Raw genomic sequence first — 19,106 nt, forward strand, 5'->3', positions numbered from 1 at the left:
GAATAAAGAAATCTCTTTTAAGTCTTATATTAATATATTTAATAAAATATTAAAGAAGTTATTAAAAAGAAAAGAAATAAATAAAATTATTTAATACCAAGAATTTATAAGAGAATTATTTATTTTAGTAAGAAATTATATTCTTAAGAATATAAATTTCGAGCCTATAAATATTTCTATTTATAAATATAATAAAATATAAAATAATAATAATATTTTATTAATATAAAAAAAATACCGTTTTAATATTACTTTTTTAGTTAAAGTAGTAGTATTCTAACCCCTAAATCGGGGGGGTTTGATTACTGTTTTTAGGGGTCGGAACACCAAAATTAAGCGAGCATTATCACGTACACTAGTATCCATCGGCATTTCCTTGCCTCAACTTCCGACCACTAGAAAACCAATTCCTAAAACAGAAAACAATGACTTCGTCAAGGACCCACTAGCTAGGGCAGCTAAATATGGAGGGCCTTAACCCCATCGTCATGGCCGTCGCCTGGATAACTCTCTTGGTTTCCTCAACGTCATCCTCTTTAGTAGTATCCTTATTTAAACTACTTAAGAATAGTCTGCCCCTTCTTTTCCAAGGTTATCTACCCTTCCTTAATATTCTTTTCTTGTATTAAAATACGACTTCTTATAGTAAGCAGAGCAGGCCTTAGCTCACATAGCTATTTGTTACTCTCTAATCTCAATACCTAATTCTCTCTTATCCTCTGTTCCTATAAACACGTCCCTTACTCTATAAGTAGAGTAGATCTTAGCTCGCAAGTCTAGTCGTCCTCTGTCGCTCTCCTCTTCTGTCGACGTCCCTTACTATCCCTCTAAAGTTAAGCCAAGGGCCTAGGTATAATAGTCAGCCTTCTCACCAGACGGGTTAATCTTAGTATCAGTATCAGACGACCGAACTATCAAGCTATGGGGTACACTCCACTTCTAGCCAAACTTGCCCCAATATGTTTAAGGTTGCGTCTACGGCCCGTTTGCTCGTCTGCTCGTCTGCTCGTCGGCGTAGTTGTATTCGTTGGGGTTTCGTTAGGTAAAGTCGTAGTCTGCTCCGGCTTGTCTTTGTACTCTCGACGCTTTCAATACTCCAGCCTCAGAGAGCATCTCTGCGGATTCCCCCGAACCTGATTCCGGATATACGCCGTACATATTGGGCTTGATATCCATATTGGCAACTTCTCAGAGCATAAGGGGAGATAGTCTGGAGAGGTGCGTTTTGTAGGATTGTTTCGATAGAGTACAGGGTGAGTTGGTATGGAGAGGCGAAGACTTTGGAGTACGGGCAAGAGACGAGGCAGGAAATCTACGAGAGATGAGAAATTTGCTTGTACCGTTTCCTCATTTCTGTCGACTAGGTAGCGGATATACAACGTCAAAGTACCTCAGAGTCTGCTCCCCCCGGTTTACCTTATTAAGTCTCGATATCGGTCCCGTTACCGAATTCAAAATGTTTTCGAGTCTCTGCCCAGTAGTATATATTCCCAGTAACAGAATTATCCTGCTACTTAGTGATTCTCGATCGTAATAGTAGTAAGGGCTGGCTCAGTCTGTTGCGCTTGTACATCCGCATCGCAGTATAGTATAAGAATCGTCGATAAGGGGTTATTATCAAGTCTGGAGAAGGATCAGTCGGTATATAAAGGCACAGGAATTGAACTGGCTGACCTTGATATAATTATAACCCGCAAGATGTGGTCTTTGCAAGTCGTAGAGTTGAGAGTACTGAACGTTGGAGAGGCAGGCAGCACCATATCTTCTCTTCCCACCGGCGGACTCTTCAAATTACAAAGGGCCATGGGATGAGCTTGGGGCAGAGGGTCTGAGGTTGGCGGGAGCGGTGGACGTCGCTTGGTTCCTCAGTCTGTATCGTATCATGCAAAGTAGGCGCAATTCCACTCCAAGGCAGGCAGGCTAGTTGAAGAGTTTTACGAGATTATTGCAGAGTTAAAGTATTGGAGTTCTTTGGAGTGGTTGACTGTAAGGTGACCCCCTTACGGTAGACAAAAAAGTTCGCTCGAATTAGTAGTCCCACCAAAACTCGCAATTTTCATCCGCAGATTATACTATACAGGAAAATCGCAAAAATAAGCAAAGTTTATAAAGTTACAGTTTCGAAGCTCTTATTATATATATCTCAATTTAAAGCTGTTTTATGGTTCTGTTATAGAGCTATTGCGGGAACAATATGTACCTCTGTTTTTGGCCAGATTTTGGTAGGGATTTATTGCTAATTAGTACGGCTTTTTTTGTCTACCACGAGACCCCGTAGCATCCCTGACCCCGCCCAATACTGGGAAAGCAATACCGATACAAGCTAGAACTCTTAGAGATAAGCCCAAAATATTCAATAGTCTGTTTACTTGCAAATACCGGGAACATCTCATCAATATTCATTACAACAGGAAATGGAGATATTCTATCCTACCTAAACCCCGTCTCCAAATTCAGCGGATATCTTCTATAGAGACCGAGACCGACCCGGGAGAGCTAGAGGCGATCATAATCATCGGGCTTTCGTAGGAGACTTTGGGTCGCCCAGAGCATACCGAGATAATACAGGTATATTCTACTCTACAAATCTTTCTTTCTTTTGCCTGCAAGGACCCAATAAACCAAGATTCTCCTCGATATATACCCGCCGAAACTGTATACACCTTTGGAAAACTATACCCGGTTGAATTAATACTAACTTTGCTGGGGCAGAAACCGAACTTATATACGCCTTTATTTCATCTTGCAAGTCTGGCCCTCCCAGTAATACATCCTACAACGATACAGACGAAGACATGGATTCCTTATTGAAGACAACCCCCCGTAAGCCAGCAAAGGGAACAGACGCCTTCTATAAGCAGGTCCTCCACCCTCGAGGTATTAATATTGGCCCGGATTACTGCAACCCCCGTACCACCGAATACATCCAGTCAAAACCTATCGACAAAAGGGCTCTCGGTCACGCATTCGTCAGTTTCAGCCCTAAAGAGCTAGTAAAGTCATTACAAGCCGCAAAAGAGGCTGCATACAATAAAGTGCAATGGACCATCTGTTCCCCCCCGTTCGTCAATACGAGCGATTGGTCAATCGGGGTCCGTAATTGGGCAATAGGGACCCCGATTGACCAATCGCTCGTATTAACGAACGGGGGGGAATACATCAACATCTACCACCCATATTTCCTCCTCTCAAATCGCACCTTTAAAGGTAGGGTAAGAAGGCAACCGCACCATCCGCTTTTCTGACATAGAACAAAGCCAAACATCTGCCTTCCTCTTCCGACAGTTTTCGATCGACGATCCTCGGGTTTGGCTCCCTGTACCAAGATATGGGAATAGCTGAGCCGAGTGCTTACAGACTGCAAGCAATATAGCAAGAACTGTACCTTCCTAGACTACGCCTACTTTATTATTATACCTAACTTCGAAGACCCAGTAATTCGACGCTTCGGTAGTCTACCCGCATATCGCCAAGCTATGATTTACAAAAAGATGTATACCTCCTGCCCACCCCACTTCATAACTGAGGAGAAATCCTCGCCGGATAACGACCGTACAGCTCATACCTACCTTGCCTTGGTAAACAGTAGCCTTCTTCAAGAACGACTTCTTCTTCGGTACTTAACAGACGAGGTACAAAGTATCGGGGAGTTCCCCTGGGACGAGACGTTATATATCTACTTAATAGCGAATTGCGGTTTACAACCGATTGTATCCCGGATGAAAGTACAACCCGCAAACGAGGATCTGAAGAAGGCTGGGGCAAGCGTACGTTTCGATCTGGAAAAGCTCTGTATCTTGGATACTACAATCCCGAGCGATTGCAAGGAGTTGAGAAGCTGGATCAACTATATAAACGACTGGGGAATCAAGGTTTATTAACCTGTACTTCTGGCCGAATGCAGAAAGGCTTGCTGTAGCGATTATTACAATGGGGAAAACACCAGTCAGAGGAAATTGGAAATGGTAACATTCCATTATACCGCTACTGGTGCAATCGGCTTCTCTCGTCAGGGTAGTAAGGGTAACGATCCCCAAGACCTCCAGCCCACCCAAGACCCACAGCCCAGCTATATACAATCTACGATTGCCGTAAGTCCTTGCCTATACTACTGCCGGATATCTTAACTTGGATACTAACGTTTGCAATTCCAGTCGCAATTCAAATCGCCCAAAGCCTGCGTAACTCCGAAGCTGTCCACCAACCGCCCTCCTCTCGGCCCTATATCGTACAATCGCAACGGAGCCACAAATACAAGCCCGCGTCCCGTAGCAAGGTTCCAGGCGGCCAAAATCCCTGGTCAGTACAGTACTTCCCCCAGCTCCATTACTGCAACAAAGAAATCACAGGCGGCGGCCAAGACCCGTAGTCAGTACAGTACTGCCCTCAGTTCTACTGCAGCAGCAACGAGATTACAGATCAAGCCGTACGATCAGGACGAATAATGGCAAGAATTTCAATTTGGATAGTTTATCAAGTCGTTCCATATACTATATGGTACTGGATTGTTCTTTATATGGGACCTTGGCATTTCTCAGGTAATACTAGGTATATCTTGGAAATGAACGGTATTAGAGGTCAGCTGAGAGATCGAAGTGGGAAGTAAGGAAGGAGCTCTGAGATGGCGTTTTGGTATAATGTTTTTGGTTTTGATACCCCTTATTATATAATAAATGGTCTCTTTAAGAAAGGGCTAGAGATACTACAAATCAAACCGTTATTACAAATACGAATTGCCCTTAGTACTTCTGTAATATCAAGTCCTTTCTTTCCCTTAGAAGAGTAAAGTGTTTTCGCCCTGGCTATATATATTATAGGATCTTTGAATCGCCCCGATTTTGAAAAGAAGTCTGCCTCTTCCCTATCTCGTTCAGAAGTTAATACATTATATGTAGTATAACTTCTATTACGTAATACATACCATCCCAACCGGAATTTGAAATCCTTGTTCTGAGCAAGCTCTATAAAGAACCGTTTACTGTCAGAACCTTCGTCCAGGGTATCCGGCTTGGTAATCAGACCCAGTGTACGGTTACCTTTCGGGTCAATAGCCCGAACATACTGTATTACTTGCTGGAGGGCAAAGTCGCTCTTTGCAGAGACCACCGCCAGGATAATACTCCGCAGCTTTCTTATATATCCGAAGACGAGTGACTTGACAAGTTCCGAATCCTCTATCAACTGGTTTTTGTTTCCAGCTAGGAAAAGGACTGGAAGATCGACTATAGTAAGGTACGGCTGTAACGGGCCCGAGATCTCGATACGGAGGATATCAGTACTAAAGACCTTTTCGTTTCCGTTCAGACTCATGGCATCCTTAGTATCCTCGACCATACGACTGATTCCCAGGACATCAGTCTCTTCTTCTCATTACTGGACCGGTCTGGGCCAGGGACATATGGACATTAATACCTACAGAGGGGCTGTGGCGCAGGATGAGTTCTGTCGGGAATCGGGTATAAAGGTTATTCTTTATAGGGAATAATATACCAGATACTGCTTTAAGGGGGAAGCTCTTACCAGAAGACTGGTTACTACAGACAATAATCTGGGGCAGATCAACGAATTGGCTAATACCCTGTAACCGCAGCCTGTCGATAATGCCGAGCAGGTCCCGATACTCTATTGACTGTAACGGGATACCTCCTTGGGGAGGCTCAGTGGGATTGTCTATAGGGTCAATATTAGTTACCGTAATACGTCTTTATACTAATTAGAATACTGCTTATATCGTTTTGACTCAATCGCATAGAGTAGAATTCCTTGGAAATATCTAGTAATCCCGCTACCGGGTTGATTTGAAAGATAATAGGAAAGGATAAGAGAGGATGGCAAAAGGCCTAGTAGTATATTCTATTAGAAGTCGAGGTCATTCAATGAAGTATTATTAATTAATGGTTGGAGTTTGAGCTTTCGTCGGCTAAACTCCCCAATCTTATAACAATTTCCCTTAATCCACTTCAACTATTCTCGATCCACCGTCCCCCTCCTCCCAATCATAGAAGGCACTACCTATACTACGAAGGTCTGACTGCTTGATATTAATATTAAAGTCTCTCAGGCTTCTGTTTATCATTCCTTTCTCTATCTTATCTTACTTAAGAATCTCTATAGTATTATTAATAACCTTTATTCTTCCGGTCCGCCACTCCGGACTCCTCCTCTCGAGTATACTCCAGAATGCCCGATCTCGCTATACTAGCCATTTCGGGAAGCCCTGAGGAGGATACTTTATAAAAAGTATAATAATTCTTTCTGCCTTTTCTATATATTTTGAAACATCTTCCCCCCAGGTTTTTTGCTGATAGCAAATAAATTTACTGTACCCATCGGCCATCCAGCTTATACCACCTGATACAATATAATGCCCTATCTCACCAGGCTGCGTATACAATGCCGTATAATAAGGTCCAAGCGAGGGATAATAAAGGAAGTCCCTTTATATAATATCAAATGTACTCTACTTATTTCCAGTCTGGTATACTTTCCAACTGTACTCCCACCCAGCCTGCTACAGTATATCGGCCATCTGCAAGACGCTTAGAGGCTAATCTGGGAGATCGTAGCCGTATATATCTTTCCAGAGTATATATATATTCGAGTATTCGAGGATCTTGGTACAGGTAACGGAAACGCAGTTATTGATATAGTTTTGGGGGTTCAAGTTGGAAGCGCTGAAGGAGAGGAGTTCGAGAGCGGTACCGAAGGTCGAGAGGTTACTGCAGAGAGGCTCTGCTATTTGCGGTAACTGGTTAGTCTAGATATATAGGAACTAATATGGAAGAAATACTGGGCTTACCGGGCCCGCTTCCGTATTTAATATACATTTTGATACAGTTGAGTACAACTCGGCCTCTGGCAAACAAATCGGTTCGAAGTCGGTATTCTTTGGTAGTAGGACTTCTGTTATAATAAAGTACGAGAATACTAAGCTTGTTTTCCTATAGTAGATTGAAACAGACAGTTCTGAACTGTAGTATTACGAATCGATACAGAGGTATTTGCGGACCTTTACAAACGGCTTCAACTTCTAGAAATTCCTCCTCGAAGTACGGGATCGAATAGATGAGATAGCAGCTGTATCGAAATGATTTCTTGCGGTATTATATACTGTATAAAGGGATGGGTTAATGAATTAAGAAGAAAGCTGTCTTAATTTGGTTACCTATCTCGATAAAATTATTAGGGTTAATAATATAGCTTTATAGGGCTTGTATAGGCATATATATAAGCCCCTGAATATAATAGGGATCTTTCGTTCTATCGAGAGGACTACCATATTTACTTCTTAGTCGAAGAAACAGAGAGAAATGCAGAGAGTATATAGCTCACTTATCTGTTTTGAAGAAGCTATACTAAACCACTTACCAGAACGAAGTAGGGTCTCATACTACTTATATACGTTTCTTATTCCTTTATATTATTTTAATATTAATAATATTTAAATAAAAAATATTAATAACTAAAACCACTTATAGAAACTATAAATATTATTTCTAATTATAATAATAGCTTTAATTAATCTTCGAATTACTTTAATTTATTCTCTTATTTCCGAAAGATACTTTTATTTTATAAGAAACTATAAAATAATAAGAAAAATATGTTTTAATTCTAAGCTTATTATTAGATAATTATAACTCTCTTTAATATTACTATTAAAGCTTTTAATTATAGCTACTTTACTATAATAGTTTATATTTAAGACTATTTCCTAAATATATTTCATATTCGGAACTTATAATACTAGAATATAGTCGAATTTTATTTAAGCCTTCTTGGAATATAGTTCCGATACAAGTACGAGTAGTAATCCGATTAAGTAGTCTGGGAATACTAAAGTCAATTATATACCTTAAATAAATATTGGCTAGCTTACTAAATCTATTCCGCTTATTAACGAGCTTAATCTTAATAGATATTCTCGGCTTTAAGCTCGCCTCGGCTACAAATCCTATTAATATATTACCAAGACAAAGATTAAGGAGAGTTACTGCAGCTCTAAGACTAGTATAGGATCCACCAATTACAAGTACCTTTATAGGACAGCAAGCCCCCCTATTTACCGCCGTTATCTTAGAAAGAAAAGCGGATATATTAGAGAAATATCTACAAGAATTAAAACGAATAGAAAATGCCAATAGCTTATAAAAGTACATAGAAAGCTTCCGACAGGACAAGGAAAGCTCAATATTACTTGCTAAGCTAGGGTATAAGGGAGTTTTATTTTCCTCCTTAAGAACGGGCATTGAGAACTCTCGGCTCCACTTGTTTCCGGGGCTCAAAGATAGTACTACTACGGATTCAATCTAGGGATGGTTATAATACCGACTTTACAGGACCTTTCCAGGCTGTATCCCAACGAAAACCTTACCAAGTATAATAGCTTCTCTATCCCATCCAACCGGTACCGAACGACTTTATACTGGGCGTTTCTGCTTGGACCTTTTAACGATTTGTATAGGACGATAAGTAGGATATGGAATACTAAAATACTTACTACTACTTTATAATAATTAGAATATGCTTTTTAGCCCTCTAATAAGATTTTGCTTAATTAACTTAATCTTCTATTTCGCTTTATTAATCCTATTAATAAAACCAATTTTATAATAAGCTATACTTTAATATATTAGTAGTATTATTTTGGTAGGGACCCTACAAAAAGGGGATAGAGATTATAAAAGTCGTTCGGTACCGGTTGGATAGGATAATATCGATATAGAGGGGGGATAGAAGTTACGGGACTCAGCCTCGACTTGGCTACTTGAAGTTAAGCTCATCTGGTAACTTATACCTATTAATCAAGGAAGAAGGTTGGTATTATATATTAATTGGTCCTAAGAGAGAAAGAGAGAAAACTGTAAGTCGAAGTGGATATACTTAACCCTGGCTAGCCTCGGTAATAACGGATCTGATAACTTAAGCTATTAGTATATTATCTTATCTAATCGAGATTTAATTTCTCATTCGTAAACGCTCTATAGTCTCAGATAGACGAATTAGGCTTAGAATATAAGGGGAGTATAAGATTAATTTGCCAAGAGAGCAGAAATATATGCCCTCTGCTCCCCCCTCACCCAGTACCTGCCAGTCGCTTGAGCAGGGTGGGCGGCGCCGCTCTACCTGAATACGAGAGATAAGCGAGGCAGGGGCCTGGCGGATTCTTGAAGAATAATACATACTTGGGTATATAGTATCAGTTAATTGGCTAGAGCTTACCAAATAATACGGTCCTTCCTCTGGTACAACTACCGACTGAGAAAGGATACTAAGGATCGATACTTCTAGTATAAAGAAGTTGAAGGATACAGGTGGTATAGCTTTGATTCCATCCTTGGAGCAGGTACGTAATAAGACTGGAGAGCCAACTATTGATTCCTGGGCTAGATATATAATAAAGAGGAATTTCAGTACGGAAGGTCAGGATAATTTCTTCCTTAAACAGCTAAATGAGTACCCAGATGGCAAGGTTAAACAGTATGGATTGGCTAGGCCGTAGAAGATTGATAATAATACTGGTGGTTTATACTACTATTAGCGGGTGGTTATATACAGAACATGCCTCCTTAAGAGATCTCGGAATACATTCTGCTATAAACTCAGTAACAGCAATTTGAATTTTATAGAAATACTTGGTAGTTTTAATACTACTAAGAATTACGAGGAAATTACTTTACTATATAATATTATCCTTTCGCTCAAAGTAATATACTAATATTTTGTTAAAATCTCAAATTACCCATTATCAATAGAGCGAAACCCGTAAAACTTTAGTCTAAAAACAACAATAATAACAGAGCCCGTTACGGCCCCAATATCTCGGTCCTTATCTTCCTCGAATAACGAATCTATAGGCTCAAGTAATAGCTCTAATACTATAGGGACAATTATTGGAATTGTAATTGGATATATTATTGGGGTTTTACTATTAGGGCATTTTGTACTTGTTTCCGGAGAAGGGAATTGAGGGAACCGAGAGGAGAAAGGGGGAAGATGGGGAGAGAGGGGAGGGAGGAATAAGGGGAGAGGGGGGAGTTAGAGGAGGTACAGGAGAGTAAGGAGAACAAGGAGTACGAGGCGAGAGAGGCGAGAGAGGCGAGAGAGGCAAAAGAGGAGGGAGAGGGGGGAGGGGAGAACAAGGAGGAGGAATTCTTCTTTTGTCTATCTTCTAGCCTTTTATTACGGGATAGCCGTACTGAATTTCATACTTAAGAAGTGCACTTAATAGATTAGTGCTATTCTTTCAGTAGACAGGAATACAGGGTATATAAGGCCAGAATTTGTTACAGTACTAGCTTGGCCGTCTTAACAGGAGGGATTTGAGAGTGATATTTCATTTCTAATAGAACTCCCTCTACTCTGACCTCGAGCCTGCCATATAATTGGAGTATACCGACTAGTATATATATACTGCCGATTTATCCCTCAAAATACCCCTTCTTAATAATAGTATATATCTTCCATTATATCCCGGCTGTTATTATATCGACTATACTATAGTAGACTCCAATACTGGATCGATCGCGGAGGTATATTTAAGCTTCTGAGTAGCCTGGCCGGGAGAGCTAATACCCGCAGAGAGAGCTGGATCGTAACCCATTATTGGTATACTGTTAGCCGGTCCGAGCATCTGGGATTGGTTTCCGTATGGGTTTGCTATAGCTACGAGATAGCCTTGAGAAGGGACAATGCTTGGTACTAGTCGAATGGCTATAGGACCTGGCTGTACTTTGAAGAGAGTATTATAGCCCAAGTACTTATGCTTCGACTTTTGGCACTTGTAGCAGGCAGGGTATTCTTCGTTACACTAGTAATGGAGTTAGCAGATTGTATACTTCAAGGTAAATTATATAGAATTTGAAAATAAATTACTAATCTAGTTTTCCTTTTATATATTTAGGAAGCTCTTAGTTACTTGTATATAGACGAAAAGAATATATTATAAGGAACCCCAAACTTTAATCTATTATCTATCCTATTAAATAAAATTCGACTCATTTAAAATATCGTAAACTAATATTTATTTTGTACTTTCTGCAAGTCAAGTATCCTGTCTTAACTCGATACTTGACTTCCTATACGGCAAAGTATATTAGCGAAATACGAGGCTGGTTGGTTATCAAGATTACGGTATCGCTTACCTTATTATATCTGCCAGTACTAAAAGGTCGACGATTTTCCTAAAAGTAATATTTAAATTGAATTGAGAAATACTATTATATTTCTTTATAATATTAACTAGCGTCACCTGCTCAGAGTTAAGCAATATATACCGAATATAAAGTAGTTAATTGAAAATGGTCATTGACCGTCTGCTGGCCTGCCTTTGACAAGGCCTACCCCGCCCCTTTCTATCTCTACTGTTTCTCTCTCGATCCGTTCAACCCACTACGAAACAATCCAGTACTGTCAACTACCCAATACAAATAGGGCTAGTATAACGTTTATACAAAAAAGGGGCTGGTACCGGAAAACCACTGGTACGAGGAAATAGTTGGTACTAAAATACTGTTGGTACAAACGCACAGTTAGTACTATGAAACCATCGGCACCAAGGAACTGTTGGTACTATTAAATTACTAGTACTATTAAATTACTAGTACTATTAAATTACTAGTACTATTAAATTACTAGTACTATTAAATTGTTAGTACAAACAATTTGTTAGTATAAGGAATATAAACCTAAATATAGACATTAGGCAAGTAGTTATAACTATTAGAATAATACTCCCTGGACCATATAGCAGACTCCATCTGACCTACTGTAATAGAATATTCGGAGGCAGGAAGTCTTTACTTAACGGGCAGTAGGGAGATAAGCGAATACAGGGGTTGGTAATAAGACTAGCCATAGAGGGTTAGTACGTATAAAATATAGGCTAAAAATAAAATCTTTAGGTATTCCGATTTCGAACTCTACTATACTATTTGTAATAAATGTCTCTGATAATAATAAACTGGTAAGAGGGCATTGACCCCTCCCTCCATAATTCTCTACCCTATATTATTATTAATAATAACATACCTAGTCCAGAGTAGTAGATCGAGGGTTCTGGCTTCAAACCGGCTGCATCGTCAAGGTTTTCGGGGGCTGCGGCGAGGCCGACGGAGAATTCTGGGTGGGTCCGGGTAAGAGGGATAGAGAGCGTACGGTGAGATACCAAGCGACCGAGCGAGGGAAGGGTTGAGAAAAGATTAAAGAGGAAGATAATTGAGGAGTAAGGGGAGTACGACTTTTATAGATATTAAAAGCAGCAGCTGGCCTGTATATACACCTTGCCCGATATAGCGGGCGCTAAACCTAGGGGGGTAGACACCACACGTAAGATTACTAATAATTCAAATATATTTAGACTTAGATAAAAATACTTAAATATAATAATTTATAATATAATTCCTAAATCAGAAAATAATTATTTTTTACCAGTTTCTTTTATTATATTTCCTAAAACTATAATAAATATAAGTAAAAAAAGAATCTAGCCTATAACCAGTATATCAAATGAATAGAGTAAAATAGAATAATGGCTATAATTCTTATTTTAGTCAAGTATAAAACCCGTTACTCTTATTTTATTCATATATTATTCAAGTTATTCATGAATATTCATAAATAACTTGAATAACGCACGTGATCTATACACGTGATAGAGCTAGCCTAGTCAGGTAAGGCTCCGGGAGGGCACGCACCTAGCGCCACCTTGCTACCCAATCAGGTAGTAATAGTACTTGGTAAGCGAATGGAACCTTAGTAATACTTCTAGTTTATTATTATAGAAAATTAGTATTTAAGTACCCTTATATAAGCACTAGCTTAGCTTATATAAGGCTGCTTAATAGGTATCTTAGTTCTTTTTTAAAAATTTAAATATATATTAATTTATTGCAACCACGTGACTTATACGTGATTATTCATAGTTATTTATGGTTATTCATAAATAATTATTCTATTTTACTCAACTTATTTAAGTTACTCGTTACTCATATTTTATTCAAGTTATTTATAATATAAGTCTTTGAAAAATATATATAAGAAGTTATAATAGAAATTATAAGAAATATTATAATAGTTATAATAATTAAGCTAAAATAAATAAAGAATCTAAATAATTATATTTTAAAAAAAGTTAGTTTTAAGTATAATTAGAAAATATTATTCAAGTTAATATAGCCTATAATATAAACCTAGAACTAAGAAAACGAATTTACTATAAATATTATAATAGAAATCAAAATAATAATATTAATTTAAAATATATTTATATTTTTTAGTTTTAATATTTATTAATAAAAAAGCTTATAAATTATAAATATATTTACTAATTTAATAGAAAATAATATAAAGGGCTATTTAATTCTAAATAAGAAAGTATTTCCTTTTTTTAATAAATACTAGTAGTTTAACTAAATTATTTCCTAAATTCAAAAAAGAGAATTTAATTATAACTTGAAAATATAACTTAAGAATATCTAAAGAATAATAGAAGATATCTAATTTACTAAATAAGAAAGAAATAAAAGAACTAGCTAATTAGAATTTATATATAAAAGCAAATAAGTTATATTTAAGAAATCTAAATAGCTACTTTATTTTAAAGGAAATTATATTAGAATTACTAATATTTTAGATTTTAAAATTAATAAATAATATTAAGATTTAGCTATAAATAGTATTTTTATTAATATTATAACGGGTTTCTTATTAAAGAAAAAAAGAAAAGAAATAAAAATAACTAAAAAGGTTTTCTAAAAACGAGCTAAAATAAAAAAAAGCTATTTTATATAAAAGACTAGAAAAATACTATTTCAAAAATAATAAATAATAAAATAATAAATAAAAAAATAATAAATAAAAAAATAATAAATAAAAAAATAATAAATAAAAAAATAATAAGTAAAAAAATAATAAATAAAAAAATAACTTAATTAAAAATATAAATATTAATATTTCCGGAAATAAATAAAATAAATTAGAAACCTAATATATTTTTAATTATAATAAATATAAGATTTCTAAAATTAATAATATTTTAATAAGGCTATTAAAAAAAAGTAATTATTTTATTTCTAAAAACTTAAAAAGAAATAAGAATATTTATTAATATTTAAAAATATTAGATCTAGCTATTATATTTTAGAACTAATAAATTAAGAATAATATTTACTATTTTATAAATAGGAAATACTATTATATTAAATATAATTAAATATATTAGGAAATCTATAAAGCTAGTAGCTATAGCTTATATAATAAATAAAATATTTAAGGAATTAGAAATACTAGTTTAAATATCTAATATTAATAGAATTATTTAATTTAAAAATATTAATATTAATATTCGAATATTACTAGTTTATAAATATATTATATAATTTTCGTATTTCTAATTTATATTTTAAGAATCTTAAAAGAGTATTAAATATAAAGAAATAATTAATATTAGAATTAAAGTTAATATTTTTTCTAAAAAGATTTCTAGAAATATTAGTAAAATAGTATATAATATTATAGATTATTAAATATCTATTATTATTAGGGCTAAATTTAAATTTATAAAAATAATAAAGTTTAGAACTAAAATTATAAATAAAATAAAATATAAAAATACGTTTTTTCTAGTTAAAAGAATTTTAAAGATTTTATTTAGTTAATTATTTTTAGTAAAAATAAAAATAAATATTATATATAAAACTAATAATTTATAAAAAAAAAGATTTATTAATTCTAAAAATAATTAAAATACTTATAATATTATAATTATTTTATTTTCAAAAAATACCGGAAAATAAAAGAAAATTATTATAGATATAATATTTAGGGTTTAGAAAGTAAAATAGAAGGCTCTTATAAAAATAATTCAAAGATAAAAAAGGAAAAACTAGAATATAAAAGGCTATAAGAGAATATATATATCTTATAGTATACTAGTCCCGAAAGGGCTTAGTTTTCTAAATATCTCTAGTGTATTTCAAGTATATTTCTCTAATAAGGCGGCCGTATTATATATATCTAAAAGATATCTAGTATCTGGCTAGGTATTTCAGATATCGGGTATCTGAAAATTATAATATTATTTCTTCTTTTAGAATAAGCTCGTTCCCGAGTTTTATAAAAGCTATTAATTTATCTAATTTCGTATTATTTTCTTTTTTAAAATAAACTAGTATTTCAAATATAAATATTATATATAAAAGACTAATATTTTTAATATATAACTTAAAAGAATTTATTATTATTTCTATATAGTTCTAAATAAGTATTATTTTTTATATAATCTAGCTAATATTATAAGTTTTATAAGAGTTCTAGTATATTAATATTATTATTATAAAAGCTTTATAAAACTAGAGAGCTATTACTTAATACTAAAGCTAGATATTAAACTAGATTCTTATTTTAACTAATTTATTAAATTCTATATTTTAGCTTATTCTTACTAGCTTAATTATAATAACTCGTTTAATATTATATTTTTTTTTATTATTCTCTAGTATTAATAAGGGCAGTTCCGAATTTATTTAACTTAATAAAAAATTCTAAAAGTCTTTTTATAACTTTTCTATATAAAAAACTAGATATATCTTTATAATTTCTAGTAGTTTTAGGAAAAATAAATAGCTATATTATTTTAGAATCTCAAATAGGCTATTTATTTAATTTTCTAGCTTTTGGCTCAAATAATCGGATTTCTAGTATTTTATAATAATTTATATTTTATTTCTAACTTTGAAATTAATTAAATAGTAATATTTATTAGATTATATTATATATTATTCCTGTATTTATTTTATATAGCCTTAAGTAAATTATTATAATTCATGTAATTAATTTACTAATATTTTAGTTTTATTTCTATTTAGTTTCTCTTTAGGTAAATTAGCTTTAATAGAGAAGTTCTAATCCAGAGAAATATAAAACTTATAGCTCTTTTTAGTTATAAATAGAAACTAGCTAATAGTTTTATACTAAAAACAGGCTTATTAATAATTAATTATAATAACTTATTTATTTTAATTATTCTAGTAATAGTTAATATATAAATATAATTTCTAATTAAAGTATTAATTAATAATCTTTATTTATTTATTTAAAGATAATTAGCTATTAAAAGTTTAAGCTTTATACTAATTCTTATATAAAATTCGCTTTAAAAATCGAATATAAATTAGGATTTTTAATCTAATATAATTATTTCTAAAATATCTATTTAATATATTATATAAAATAAAAATAAAAATACTAGTTACTTAGCTATAATTATATTTTATATAGGAATTATAATTAGGTATTTAAATAAGTAATTTACGAATATAGTAATTATATTATAGCCCGGTTTGCTTTCTAGATAGCTTTTAAAATCTATAATAATATATTATTAGAAGTAATTAAGAACTAAAAAGAAATAAAGTAAATTAGGCTTTTTATTTCTAGATATATATAATCTCTTATAAATATAATAATTATTATAGTATTAATTAATATCCTTACCTATAAATAGCTAGTAATATTATTTCTTTAATAGCTAATAAAGCTTTATATATCTAGGATATTTAGAAATGAATTTATTATATATTTTATAAATTAGAATAATCTATAAAAATAATCCGAGAGTTATTTTATTCTCTATAATATAAAGTTTTTTATAATATAAAAAGAAGCCGTTTTATAATATTTAGATATTATTTTTAGTTTAGGCTATTATATATAACTTTTCTAAATCTAGTAATATATAATTATTTTATAAGATCTTATTTATAAGTTATAAACTACTATATTTGGTAAGAGTTTCTAATAGTACTTTTATAGGGGCTATTATAGCAGAATTTACTAGTAAAGCTTCTAAAGAAATATTTTCTTTTAAGGAAATTATATTTTTAATAAGAGTATTCGTTTTCGGAAAGTTTTTAGTATATATTTGATTTTTAGAACCAAATTTCGAATTAAGTAAACCGATTTTATAAAGTATTATTATAAGCTATAAGTTATAGATAATCTTTGAATTAATTTTATTTTTAGAAAGAAATACTTAAGTTTATAGCTTTTTCTTAATCTGGCTCTAAATATTTATTTTGTTTTATTTTTATAATAAAGTATTTATTTATTTATTTAATTTTCTAAAATAATATATAAGTTTAAAATAATAATGAAATAAAAGTTTAATTTATCTAGTTTATTAAAAAGAGAATTTTTTAATAATTATAAAGTATTTTAAAATATAATAATTAGAATAAACTTTAAAGAAAATATTTTAAAAGCTCACTAGTTTAGTTTTCTATTTCTCTAATACTTATGCTATAATAAGTATTTCCTTATTATATATATTATAATTAAGCTTTATTAGAAATATAGTTTTGGAAAAATAAGCTATAAAATACTAAAGATCTATTTTTAGGTTTTATTAAAAGTATTATAATTCCCAGATACCCGGTATCTAAAATACTTTACTAGATACTAGATATTTTCTAGATATATATAATATAGCTACTTTACTAGAGAAGTATATTTAAAATATATTAGAGATATTTAGAAAGCTAAGCCCCTTTAGAACTAGTATATTATAGGATATATATATTTTTTTATAGCCTTCTATATTCTAGTTTTCTCTTTCTTAGCTTTAAATTATCTTTATAAGAAACCTTTTATTATACTTTTCAAGTCCTGAATATTATACTTATAATAGTATTTAAAGCTTACTTTCTTTAATTCTATAGAGGATTTTAAATAAACTAATTTAGAATTATTAGTAATATAAGTATTACTAAGATAATAGAACCTCAGAAATATAAATAATAGATTCTAGAATAATAAAAGCAAAAAGCTTTAGAATTCTTAGAGGAATTAAGTATTTATATCTTTATAAATATATACTAGTAATATATTAGAAATCTTTCTCGAAAACCCGAAAATTAAAGAACCTCGAATAAAGGCTACTTTTTAATCAAGTTCTAGAATAATAGGTATATATAGGCTAGTAACCTAACTATTACCCTTAAGTCCTATTCTATAACTTTATAGGCCCTATATATATACTAGTAATAAAACTACTAGAGAAAATATAATAAAGGAAAAATATAATAGATTAATTTCTTAGAATATTATATAATCAGGAACTATATTAATTTCTGCTAAGGCTTCTAGTAAAGCTCTTACTAGTTTAGGTTATTCCGTTAATAGTTTTTCCTAAACCAATATCTTATTAGTATTTCTAAAGAATTTATAATCGAGTTTATAGAAATAGAATTCTCTATTTTTATTATAAAGCTTTTAAAGACTAATAACTATATTATTACTAGAGAGTTATATAAATAGGCCAAGAAATCTAATATCTTACTTTTAGATATTAATATTATTATAAAAAGCTACTAGGAAAATATCTAAAGAGCTATTTTATATAAGAATACCTATAGTTATAATAAAGCTATTTTCGAGAATATTAAGTTCTATAATACTAAGCTCGAGAATAATATTAAATACTATATAGTATAGGAAAGAAACTATAATAAGACAAAAACCCATATAAAGTATACTAGAATATAAAACGTAACTTAATAGTAAAATAATAAATTAAAAGTATAAATAGTAAAGTATAAATAGTATATAGTATATAAAAGCTTAATTAATTAAATACTTATAAAGAATTATTCTCTAAATCTATAGAAAAACTAGCTTTCTTATATAATTTCTGCAAGTTATATATAAAAGGCCGCGGCCTTTACTATATAACTTAAACCTCAAAACTACTAAAATAATATAATTTTTAATAAATATAGCCTGCTATATTATATCTAATTCCCTATTTATTTATATTTGTTTTTTAAGTACTAAAAATAATAGAAAAATCCTACTTAGAATCTAAAATAATAAAATATTCAGGATTCTCCTTTATTAGTTAATCTAACTTCTTCTTTATATACCTAAAATAAGACTTATTATCCTTAAATAGTCTTATTTTATACTTCTAAACTTGCTTAAAGGCAATCCGAATTCGCTTAGCTATATTCTTATACTAAATCCGATATAGTTCTCTATATTAATTAGTATTTACCTTTAATTATTACTTAATTTCCGCCTTTATTACTAGGTATTAAGGAAGCTTATTA

At 32.1% G+C, this 19,106-nt stretch overlaps 2 protein-coding genes across 2 annotated transcripts; both read right to left on the reverse strand.

The window, feature by feature from the left end:
* Positions 1 to 4,890: 4,890 nt before the first annotated feature.
* K444DRAFT_473787 (uncharacterized protein) lies at positions 4,891 to 5,635 on the reverse strand (the record flags this gene model as incomplete). The annotated part of the gene is given in 2 exon segments (XM_024872913.1): positions 4,891 to 5,366; positions 5,380 to 5,635. Coding segments are annotated over 2 exon segments (732 nt in total), but the record flags the coding sequence as incomplete, so codon positions are not given.
* A 4,857-nt stretch (positions 5,636 to 10,492) lies between these two features.
* On the reverse strand, positions 10,493 to 11,857 carry K444DRAFT_627194 (uncharacterized protein; the record flags this gene model as incomplete). Its single annotated transcript, XM_024882769.1, has 6 exons — positions 10,493 to 10,810; positions 11,145 to 11,183; positions 11,344 to 11,391; positions 11,530 to 11,571; positions 11,618 to 11,639; positions 11,769 to 11,857. The coding sequence occupies 6 exons, from the start codon at positions 11,855 to 11,857 to the stop codon at positions 10,493 to 10,495; spliced, it is 558 nt and encodes a 185-aa protein (XP_024739134.1).
* Positions 11,858 to 19,106: the final 7,249 nt, after the last annotated feature.

The sequence above is a fragment of the Hyaloscypha bicolor genome, assembly GCF_002865645.1.
Source record: "Hyaloscypha bicolor E unplaced genomic scaffold K444scaffold_53, whole genome shotgun sequence".
In the NCBI taxonomy this organism is placed as follows: Eukaryota; Fungi; Ascomycota; class Leotiomycetes; order Helotiales; family Hyaloscyphaceae; genus Hyaloscypha; species Hyaloscypha bicolor.